This window comes from Bombus affinis, chromosome 15, assembly GCF_024516045.1.
Source record: "Bombus affinis isolate iyBomAffi1 chromosome 15, iyBomAffi1.2, whole genome shotgun sequence".
Lineage (NCBI taxonomy): Eukaryota > Metazoa > Arthropoda > Insecta > Hymenoptera > Apidae > Bombus > Bombus affinis.
In genome coordinates this window covers 10,782,906-10,795,077 of record NC_066358.1, presented here as the reverse complement: position 1 = coordinate 10,795,077, position 12,172 = coordinate 10,782,906, and the positions used below count along the sequence as shown (strand labels likewise).

At 42.9% G+C, this 12,172-nt stretch overlaps 1 protein-coding gene across 1 annotated transcript; it reads right to left on the bottom strand.

Annotated features, from left to right (window-relative positions):
* Positions 1-149: 149 nt before the first annotated feature.
* LOC126924878 (protein glass-like) lies at positions 150-8,148 on the bottom strand. The gene is made up of 7 exons (XM_050739823.1): positions 7,790-8,148; positions 6,864-7,049; positions 5,980-6,310; positions 3,742-4,014; positions 1,986-2,321; positions 762-929; positions 150-466 (listed from the first exon to the last, which is right to left on the bottom strand). The coding sequence occupies exons 2-7, from the start codon at positions 6,925-6,927 to the stop codon at positions 301-303; spliced, it is 1,338 nt and encodes a 445-aa protein (XP_050595780.1). The 5' UTR covers positions 6,928-7,049; positions 7,790-8,148; the 3' UTR covers positions 150-300.
* Between the last annotated feature and the right edge of the window lie 4,024 nt (positions 8,149-12,172).

Here is a 12,172-nt window from a genome sequence, read left to right as displayed (position 1 = left end):
TATATAATGAATTCTTGATGAGTTCCTAATGCCAAATATAACACATATTGTGATTATTACTTGTCTTGTGTATCGTTTAAAAAAATATTCAAATGTAAGCCCTTAAATAACCAAGTGTTCGCACGAACGCTTTGCAAATTTGAGTCAGTCAGGAAGCAAAACTCTATTGAGAGTATCAACATTCGTCGCAGTTATTTTATTTTACATTTTCGCCGGTAAGCTCGAGCCAAGTTGAATCACAGGTATTCGACAACACCGCGGTAGAACGCGATTGTTATCGATAATCGATATTGAGCTGTGTCACGTTAGAGAACCGCCATGGACTCTCATATGCCTGTTCAGATTACCGCTTTGGCTAAACCTCAGCAAGCACAGCTTACATTGATATGGTTTCTCGCCAGAATGAATACGAAGATGTTTGGTTAACGTAGAACTATCCGAGAATGCCTTTTTGCAGAATCGACATCTGGAATAAAAGAGAATTGGCGATTATAAAAGGTAAATCGATCGATTGGATTGCAAAACGTAATACAATATTGTTTAACTTATAATTACGTTGATAATCGTCGACTTGGAAGTAATTTATATGAATTTAGAAGAAATAATTTTGTATAATATAAGAAGCGTCATTCCAGATTTTTATACTTTTCTGCATGCGATAAGATACAAATGCTTCCAAGTAATGACATGTGCCGGTTTGAGCGGCACGCGTTACGGCACGGGTGAATAAATAATGCATATAACGAGGTGCCAACACACACCTATACGGACGTTCTCCCGAGTGCGTTCTCATATGTGTGGTTACGGAACTGCTTTGCGAAAATCTCCGATCACACACTGGACATCGAAATGGTTTTTCTCCCGAATGAGTTCTTGCATGGGCAGTTAAATTCGCGGCTTGACTAAATGCCTTGGAGCACGCGTGACACCTAAAAGAATGTAAATCTTGAGACATTTTGTAAATATAAAACAATATTAGTAAAATAATCGCAGGAAAGAATCTGAATTCTACGGTTTCATAGGAAGATAATTTCGATATATCGATCTATTATATACACATGTAATTGAAACGTTTATTTCGTCAGTGCGACATCATTTTCAAGCGGAGAATTTATTATAGCGGGAAAAATATTTTTATTTTTCATACGGAGCATTAAATTTTGGTTCTAGGAGAACCATGTTATTATGCCGATAGTGGTTATTGGCGGTAGTAACGAGTTTTTGTCAGTTTGTAATTCCATCGTTCTATCGAAAATCGATGTACTGGAATTGCGACGAACGATTTATAGGAAGAACGACTGTAAGTATTTTGTCTAAAGAATTTGCGAACTAATTGTATTTAAATTAAAAACGAAGAAGAAAACGATGGCAATCTCGTCGAGTATGTGTCGTTTTCGAAGATTCGATTTCGATATGACGAAAGTTTTGAACCTAACCTAAAGTAACGATGGTAACGATGGGGTACTGTCGCGAATACCGTTCAAACAACAGAAGAAGATATTTATGGTGCAAAGTATTTTTGATAATATCGATTAGAATAAATCTTTTATCAATATTTGAAAGTATCCATGAAGTTATAGAATTTAGTTGAACTTTTTACATCGACTCTGTTAACCCTGCAACAAGATAATAACATAATATTATACGCTTTCAGATGCTTTTCATTGTAATATTTAGTGGATTTAAATTGTTCCGTGATCGGTGATTGTTCATCCATGATCGATGAAATCTATAAAGAAAAGTATAATCCGAACGATAAAAATAGTGGCAATAATAAATGTTTGTACAATGATAAGTAAAATTTCCAACGTGCGTAATATCTCGTTTGATATATATCTCTCAATCGGTATTATTTCGGGAGGTCTTCTAATAAATAATAATAATAAATTTCTAATTACTACGGTAAATCAGTGAACGGAATAAAACGAACGACCTTTATCGATCGAACGTTATCGAGCGATAAGCGAAGCGGGCTCACCACTAACCTAAACGGTTTCTCCCCAGAGTGCGTTCTAAGATGCGTCTTGAGGGTGCTGGGTCGCGCATACGACTTGCCGCAAATTCGACATAGGTTAGGTCTGCCATTGTCGTCGGGTGTGACTGGGTTGCCGGTGGCGCCTATGCACAGAGCATGCTCACTGGACAATTGCAGCCTGGAATGGCCGTGCGCTGGGGGATGAGAATGAGGATGGGTACTGGTGCCGATCAGACTATTGGCCGGGGGTTGATTCACCCTTGCCTGCTGCTCCACAGGATTATACTGCTGGGCGGGACTTAACAGGGGTTCCACGCCCCATGCCGACGAATAGCTTTGCTCGTACCTACGCACACAACCGTGAATTTCAGAATAACTCGGCTTTTACACCCTCTTAGATGCGCACCCTCTCCGTCGAGCAAAATGGCGAAGGGCTGTCTGGTTTCGAGGAGCTAAATATTACGAGCTACTTTACAAAAAGCGTATCGAAATGGTGAGATGAAATTGAATTTTTGAAAAAAAAAAAAAATACTGTCGGAAATAATCGAAAGGCTGGCTTGATCGAGTGAATTTTGTCGTAGTATAAGATGTTTAAGTTTATCGACGATCGAGTTTAAGATGTTTCGAGGTATTTAGGTAATAATAGGAATTCGATACGAATAATCGTATAAACTAGATGTTTAATAAGAAACTACCTTTCCTATTTCTTCTATTTATTTATGTTATTTTTGATAGTTTGATCATCTTGAAAATCCTGAACTCTCTTTTTGTCTATATATAGCTTTTAGGCACTTGTTTCGATAATCGATAAAGTAAGTAAACGTATGGTATTTTTTTTAATAATTTTTTTAATCGCAAAAGGAAAAACAGTAATAAAACTCGTTGAATTGTTTAAATCGTTGTGTTATGCGAGTTTCTGTGTTTGTGTTTCTGTGTTTGCGTTTTTGTAAGCAAACGGTAAAAAGCTTTATAAAACAATCATATCGTTTATATGGCAACAATTTCAACGTTCACGTAATTTAGAAGAATAGAGTATCGGTTCACCTTACAATTCTTATGGCTTCCAATAAAGTGTCGATTTCTATCAAACAGTCCCGCTACGAATATGATTCGATTCGGAAAATGTTCGTACTCGCCGCTCTATTTCTAGACAACGAAAAAGGTTCCAACGCGATAAAATGATCCCTTTCGTGTGAAAAAATAGCAATATTTTATAAAGTCTTATTTCACGATTCAAACAAGCATTTAAAATACTACAATTCTTATATACAATATTTATATCAGATTGAATATTTTCGTTGAAACGAATTTTAAAACTCATTTTCCTAAGAATATTGAAAATTAATAGAGACCGATATTACATGTTTTAAGGATTTTAGATTTTAGATCGTTATAAACGACACCGATATCGTAATTAATTCTAATTGTATTTTATATCTTACATTATGGCACAGATACGGACGATGCGAATGAAACAACTGTTTTACATTGATATTATAGCGAAAGACGTTCAATTTGTAGGAAAATGTTGGCAGATGTGTTAACAACTGAAATATAGATAGATAGATTAGAAATTAGAAACTAGGACGATCGTGATTTCGAAAGGTAGAAATTCGAAATCTATTTTGAAACTGAAGAGCAATGTTTTTATCAGTCGTAAAGACACAGATTGTCAAAAACGCTAACGGAGGATAAGCGTTGATAATAAAAGTTTGATCGTTTTCTACTCGCTCGTTAAAATAAATACGAATAAAGTAATGGCTCACCCAGAGTGCATGTTCATGTTCATGGTCATATTCATAGAAACGTTCACAGACATGGCTGGTGTAGACGCGTAATGCGTGGGTGGGACAGGCGGGCCAAGATTTTGAGTATAATCTTGAGAATAATGATGACTCGATCCTGCCGTGGAGTAGTATCCGCCGGTAGGACTTCCAGGATGGACCACCGCGTGTTTCAACGATAGTAACACGTCCGCGACACCTTCCCCGTTCGCGTTGCTCGTTCTCGGCGCACAGTCTCCTCTGGTGCATCCCCAACTGCAACGACACTTAAAAATTACAAGGTATATCGAATACAACGTTAGAGTCGTTACGTTCACGCCACATGCCACTCTATATTCCTTTTTCCGTCAATCCCGTTAACGTAGTGGCTAGAAAAACTACTTGCTCGTACACTTATTTTTGGATCTAACTAGCTGCTATATAAATCCAATGATAAACGTACTAGCGTACTAGCGTAGTTTCTCTAGCCACTGTATATTTCTCGAACAGAGGAGAACGAATCGAACGTATCGAAAGCCCAAGTCGATTATCCTGGTTAACAAGTTTTCCAATTATTCGGTTTTCGATTATCGCGTATTTAGACGATCGAATCGCGTTGAATTCATCGATCGAGAAATCGAAATTTTTGTTTAATATGAAACATACAATGGAAAACGTGTTGGATGGATGAGGAGGCGCACGAAATTTTTCCAACTATTATATCATGGTCGTTGCGCAACCCGATTGGCAAACGAGGGTATAATTTATTACGAGCGTCTGTCAGATAACGAATTCGGACAAATTTTCTTGTCTTGTTTGATGTCAAACGCTGTAAATATCGAGGAGCGCGAGAAAGCTGTCATTTTTGGCAATATTAAATTTCACGCATCGATAAATGCACGACTCGCGGTATTTATCTACATTCGCAGAACGATTTATCATTTTACCTACTGATTTCTTCCAACGGCATCAAACGAGATATAGCAAAAGTTTACTTCCTAGAAACTAGGAAGAATTTATTACTAAATAAGATGGCAAGTACGAAATTGAATATACGAAATAATTAAATTAAGATATTATCGAAAGAAAATATCCATTTTTTTTTTTTTTTTTTTTTTTTTTTTTGAGTCGAAACGTTTGCGTACTTTGTTATTTGTTAATATAAAATCTGTTTCGAACGAAATATTCGGAGTTTAACCAAGTCGTCGGATATATTCTATCCGTTTGTTTATTTTTACCGATCCGGTAAACCGGTTGACTCTTTAGTCCCGCGTATGCAACGATCGATTCCAAGTGGAAACGTCTAACATTAGTCAGACCAAGACGCATGGCGGTTCACGTACGGGCGAAATAACTGATATTTTACGAAATAATCGTAAAGATTAAGAGCAGAGAGCTATAGAAAGGCCGGATTTTACGTTTCTTACACGGAGGCAATTTTGCAAATCAAGCCTAAATGGTCGAAGGCATCGTTCCGTTCGGATTCGCAGCTGAATATATGTTTCGAAATACTTGAAAAATACCTATCGCGGTGATTAAACTGCAGATTTTTCTACATTTATGGGAAATAACATTTTACACGCTTAATAATATTACTTGTGCTTAAATATAGATAAATGTCGGCATTTTAATAGCGATATTGGGATACGAGTTTAAATTTTTACGGAACGCTGTTTCGCTTCTTTTCCGTTTAACTTTGACAAAGCTGTGTAACTTTGATCGAAGAACAAACACGGAAAAGCAAATTAAATCGATTCTATGTAATTTCGAGTATATTTTATAAATACGTATACGTGGGTTGTTTGGTTCTCGCAAAGATTAATTTATGTTACCGCGATTTCGGAATTTTGACGCGAATCTCTTCCCAACGGACGTTTAAAAGACCAAAGAACGTGCGAATAAAATCTTCGGCGAAAGGTTCAAACGAAGAATCGTTGTTTCGTTTCTTTTCTTTTTTTTTTTCTTTTTCAGATATAAGAAATTCGTTAATTCGATGGAAGAATACAATTTGCCGAAAAATGACCGATAGAACGAAACTTGTTACGCGTTTGATACGTTATTTCAGCGTGTATTTGTATTTGCGATACAAGTAGCGACGGTACGTTTATAACGCAGCGAACAGTATGTACGAAAGGAGATAAAAGTCGCAAAGCAGAAACGTCAAGCGGTGAAATTTCTATAGATTAGAACGAAAAAAGCGGAACAACGAACGGAACGAGGAGAGATTTTCTTGCCGCTTACTTGTAGGTTGCCGAGCATGGGCTGAAGAGACCAGGAGGTAACGGGTCCAAGTCCAGCGGTGGCAATGGAAAACCAGCCATATCGTCGACCCAGAAGCTCGCTCCAAACTCGCTGACCGGTTGGTTCTGTCCGGAATTTTGGATGTGTTGCGTTTGATCACCGCCAATGTCTTGCGGAGAATTTTGCAGATCCTGTAGACGAAGCGTGCCCTGCAGCGCACCCAGAGTCTCTTCGTTTTGATTATCCGTCAAGGCGTCTTCGGTGGACAGGACACCGAGAGACCCGGTGCACAGGCCGGAAGGTATGGTGGCCTCGATACTTCCTACCGAACCTACGAAAAGATAAGTCGGGTGATTTGGATTTTTCAAACTTACTTGCTGCTAAAATCGAAACGAAAAATTTCAACTTTGCGTATCGTTAAAAAATGTAAGATCGAAATTCAGATATCGCGAGATATCTGAGTATATCGACGTTGGAAAATATGGCTAATAAAAAATTGTCAAAGTTAATTATTAAGAGAGAATAGGAGAGAGATACGGAGTAACTGTCGAGTAACTTTGCTCGAGATCGATTCACGGAAAGATAAACGATGAGTTTACGAGCATCCGTATCGTTCCGTAACGCGTTATCCCGTTGTAACGGCTGAGAAAGAATATGGAAAAATCCGACGCAAGGAGGAACGACGAACAAAAATAAAGAATACGCGAAGAAAGACGTTGGCAAAGTCACTTGGTAAAATCGTAGGTAACTGGCAAGATATTTGCGTTTCGTAAGAAGGAGAAAAGAAAGGTCGCATCGGTTCCTTCGAGTCTCGAGTCTCGTGTCTCGTATACACGATATATAGCAGTGAAAATTAATTCGCAGTCAGGGACACTGTGGCTCACCTGTGCCAAGGGTGTACGGCGGTTCGGAGGTGTTCACCGTGTGATGATTCTGCAGAAACTCCATCTCTGCGAAATTTCTGGTCGTAGCCGCCCTTAGAGACACCCCCTTCCCCCGCCTCTCTCGACAAAATACACGGACGGATTGCCTCCTCTCTGTAGAGACGTGGTCCAGCCCCTCTGGTCTCCCTAGCAACCGCACATTGCTCCATGAGTATGACCGATTTCTTTATCAATATTTTTCGCGATATTTCCACCGTCACCGTCGCCGCCGCCGCCGCCGCCGCCGCCGCCGCCGCCGCTGTCACCGCCACTTTCTTAATTGCCGATAAAATATCGCGGAAAAATATTCGTCGATACTTATCTCTATAATTCGTTCTGTCGTTCGCTTTCCAACCTATTTTCTTGCTTCCGTTTTATATTTTATACGATTCTCGTCCAGTTTGTTCGAGATAAAGCGCAACGCGACAAAAGTTAGATTTTCTTTTGGAAGATCGTCATCAGTTTCGAAACGAGCAACGCCATGCAATCATAAACGAGATGTTTGAAGGCTGTTTTCGAAAATTTCGCCTTTACGCGCGTTACAGGCGCGTAAATATTCGAAGCGATGACCGTTTGCGATTTAACGACGTATAAGAAGCTGAATAAACTAACTACAAAGACGACTAAATACTTTTACCTAAATAGTTTATATCGTTACGTACGAATGTTCGTTTTTTGTAGCAATCGCACCGATCGCGTTTTTCCAGTTTCTTTAAATGCGCGCAAAGTTATTTAAGGGATCGCGGTACTCCGTAACGTAACTTTGTAACGTGATTGTTCGAGAAAGCAAAGGAGATAATAAAAAATGAGCGAAAATTCATGAATGACTTTTTATGAATGGCTGAAAGGAAAATGCACGCGCATATGGACCGAGCTTATAGAAGTACCTTTATGGCTTGGAAGACCTGCCGGTTTCCTCTAAAGGCTTCTGCGGAAAATCTGCCAGATATTTTCATTCATAGCCTGAAAACCATGTGCATGTTGCCACGTGATTCGGTTCTCCATATCCAGCGATTCGAACGATCGTCGACCGTCGATCGATGCGGCAAAATGGCCTTCCGCTTTCTTCGCTTCGAAACTTATCCTCTTAGCCGCTTCTCCTTGCGCGATTAACAATCACCAACTACCGACCACGACGAGTATCCGGTATTCGTCGCACGATGTGTTTGAGATTCTTCGAACTCTTCGTTTGAAACTCACTGCTTTCGACTTTGAAACTGAAACTCGCTCGCACGGTTAACAATTTCCAAACCTAACGGGTACGCGGTATTCGTCCGGCTCGTTCCACGCGATCATCCGGATCCGAGTCATCGCTTTTGCACGATTCGCGATCGCTCGATAGCGAACAACGCGCATCCTTCCATCGCTGTACAAAGTTCTCTGTTGAAACGCGCGTCGAGTCTCTTCTATCTCGGGGCGGAATCGTTATTCGCCTCTATCCGCTCGTGATCGAATTTTCAGTCTGATCTTGAAACACGCGGAAGACATAGCCGCGCTATACGCACTGTTCTTGCTCCATCGCGTAAGAGCGCACTCGCGACGTCGACGAAACGAATTAAAAAACTACACGGTAAGTTAACCGGAATCGCGTTCGAACTCGCTCGCCGATGTATATCGCGGTTTACAACGATGCGTATTAAAGTTGCAGCCAGCGTGAATCTCGAGGTAGCAAGAAGGAGAAGAAGAGGAAGACGAAGAGGAGGAAGAAAAAGAGGGAGAAGCGTCGAGGGATGGTATCGCGCGCTGCTGCCATGCTGCCACGATGGCTCGTCAACGTGTCTTGGCTAACTAGGGATCTACCACCTACTATCACCCACTCTCACCCCTTATTCACTCTGACTACCACTTTGACCCCACTCCGTCATGGGCCGGCCTTTTCGTCGCTCTCTTTTTTCCCCGCCACCACCGCCTCGCTTTCTTCCACGCACCTAACGTACCGCTCTTCCACGTGTGTCTGCCCCTACCCTCCAGCAACGTGTCCACCTTTCGTCTATGCTCGCATTCGGCAAGGTGTTTGCTAAGCAGATTCGCGGCGCTTTTCATTTTCGCTCGCGTTTAAACGCCGATTCACGCGTCTTCCGTTCGACGATGTTTGCCCGTCCAGCGCAACCTTCGAGTTCGTTGTTGACGGAATTTTCGTTGTTTCCATCGTCGAACGATGCGCGTTGACGGCTCGTTTTTCTATACGTCCGATCTATCTGCATATACATCGTCGGCTACGATCACGGAACCCTAGCTTCGTTCGGTGGTCGCCAGCGGACTACGAATTTTTGCGTATAATATTTACGAAGAATTCGAACGGTCTGTCGGATTTTCCTTCGATTCGTCGGAGGATCGAAGCGGCTACTCGGAATGGTAAAAGATCGGGACGAATCGTTAAACGCGTTGCTTTGTTTCGTAAAGAAACGAGTCGAGAGCGACGTTGATTTAGCCTCGACGGGTTAACGTCGCCGCTACACGCACCGTCCAACGAAGACGAATTTGAAATTGAATAAACGGACGCGATCCCGAGCGACGGTATCGAACAGTACGTATCTAGAGAGTATCTCCGAGTATCTTACGAGTTACGCGACCAACGATAACGAGTTTTATACTTTGTATCAACGACTCGCTCTACGTCTATTTATTTATTTCAAACGTATTTGACGGACTGCGACAGCGATATTTCGCTCTCGTTACTTCACGACATCTATCCACGACCGCATAATCGTAGAAACACGGATCTTCAAGAGCGAAGAAAGAAAATTGCCATGCGCGACCTATCGCACTGCCAGCGATATCCGTTACAAGGTGGAAGGAGGATGCGCGAGAGGACGCGAGGAAGAACCGTTTGAACGATATCCATGTCGACGGGCGTGTAAAACGCGAGACGTTGGAATACACGGGTTGGCCGTCGTCGATGTCGACGACACGGGATACTAATGGTTCGTTCGGCGATCGGCGATCGGTGATCTGGTTCGCCTCTGCTACACCGGTATCCCCGTTGCCAGAGCGGGACGGGGAACTAGGATATTATTTTCTTCAGATACCATTACCACGCCGATCACGGTGGTCCTGCCTCGCAGACGAGCGGCCTCGATACCCTCGAGATCACTGGCTTGTAATGCCTTCCCTTTCGTCGATTATTGACCAGTGAACGGTGAGCCCGGCTGCCAAACACTACGAGGCTACCTATTCCACTTGTGACCCAGCTACGGCCACCCTTTGCGATCGCGCGCTCCCATGCCCGCTTTGTCAAACCGTTTCTCCTCGTACTCGGGCTTTTTAACGGTTACAGCCGTTCGTTGAACGGCGAGTCTGCCTCGCGAGTCTCTCAAAAGTCAAAAGTTTCCGCTACCGTCCGATTAGTATCGCCGTTTCCTTCTCCCTTTCGGTATCTCGCTCAAATCCTACGCTCGCAGAGATTACGTCGAATCTCGCCCGCGTAATCGTTCTTCGGTGCGAGTTTTTTTTTACCCCTTCGACGAACCTTGGCCGCTTGGTCGAGATCGTCGTGCTGTTCTTGCGAAAAGTCCGTCGGGCTTTACGGATCGGGACGACGCGAGTGCGAAACCCGTGGTTTAATTATTTGCACGTTAAATTCACGTAACTCGATACCAGCGTTAACATCGAGTTTAAATACCAAGCCGCTATATCGTTATTAAATCGTCACTTTTATCGATTCGTCTAAACGCGTTAGAACGCGCGATTGCGTCGTTGCGCGCAACGAAGATTTTCGCGAAAGCAACGAATAAAATAATAGTTTTTCGTAGCGTTTGTGATATTTCTTTCAAATTTAATATCGTATCTCTGTAATTCTTGTAATTCTATCGCTGCTAAACGTACCAAACTAAACATAGGGGTAAGGCCTGGATGGAAGAACGCCTGGTAGAATGGAAAACGGCGATCGAACGAAAAAGTTGGACAGAGGTTAAAGGCATTCTCCGTTCTATCTAAAGCATCTTTTTAATCTGTGAATTGCTTTAAAAGCAAACTGTAATAGTCCCTATAAATTCGACGATTCGAAAACGATTAACTAAATTAATCGTTTTCGAGTTGGAAGAAAAGAGGCGACGAGATAAGAACATCTCGAGCTATATTTTTTACAATGCCAACGAATAAACGTAGAGGAAGTTTCTTTGCGAAGGCGAGTGATTCGTTCGCCGGACGAGCGACGCTGCAAATTAGACGCAAGTTCGACGATAGTCGGACGTAAAGTGGCCGGTGGCTGGAAACGTGGTCTCTCACGAGGCCGGGCGCATCCGACTATCGAATGTCTCGACGTAATCGCGACCGTCAGGACGGACACCCGACTACTGTAGTTCCGATGTGGACGCAGGAAGAGGAAGTCGACCGCATGGCACCGACCGTTCTGGCGTCCACCGTGTGTCGTCGACGTAGCGAACCGTCCAGTACACCGAGCTGTGCATGGTTTTCGATTCGTTCGCTGCGTATCGCTTACCCGTATTATCGCCGATAAATGCCGGTTTTATTAAAAAGAAATCGATCCGTATGGAAGAGCGATTGGGAAAATACGTGCGGTAGCTGCGTGTCGTACCGTTGAAAGAACGACGAACGAGATAAGAGCGTACCGCGATTAACGTTTATTCGTTTGAAAAGTTTCGCGTCCGAAGCTGAAAAACGTCAAAAGCGACGCTTCTCCGCTCGATTACCAACGCAACGCGGTATAAATGTACGAAACGGTTTGTACGACGACGAAACCTTTCGCGAAAGAGAAGGCGAAGAAGGAAGGATTTATAAAATTGAAAAACACGAAAACCCAAGAACCCCGATACGGGCGTAAGAGGGGGAAGAGGGGGGGGGGGAGGGGGGGAAGCGAGAAGGAAAAAAAGCGGTCAGAGGGTGTAAGAAGGATGGGAATAGAGGGTCGCGTAGAAGAACTCGCAGTACGCCGAGCGCACACCCTGGGTATTGGCTTACGCTTCCAACCGATCGGGCCCGTGGTATTTACGCAGGACCCCGTAGAAAACCGGACCCCGCCTTCGTCTCTGTCGATGGTAAGGCGCGATTCCACGCAACCGTAACCTTTCCAACGAGTTGCAGCGGTCGCTGTTAGGGTCGAGGTTAGACCCGACAGGGTGGTACGCGACCGTGCGAGTCGCGCGAGACTCGATCGCTTAAACTATCGAGTTTGCCTCTTATATCGCGTCGTTCTCTAGGTAAAAAATTGATCGTATCGATAGAGCCGCTTCGCGTTTAACCGCGATACGCGACCACGAAATTTGCACGAAACGTTTACGCCCAATTTCCCGATCTCGAATCATCGATTC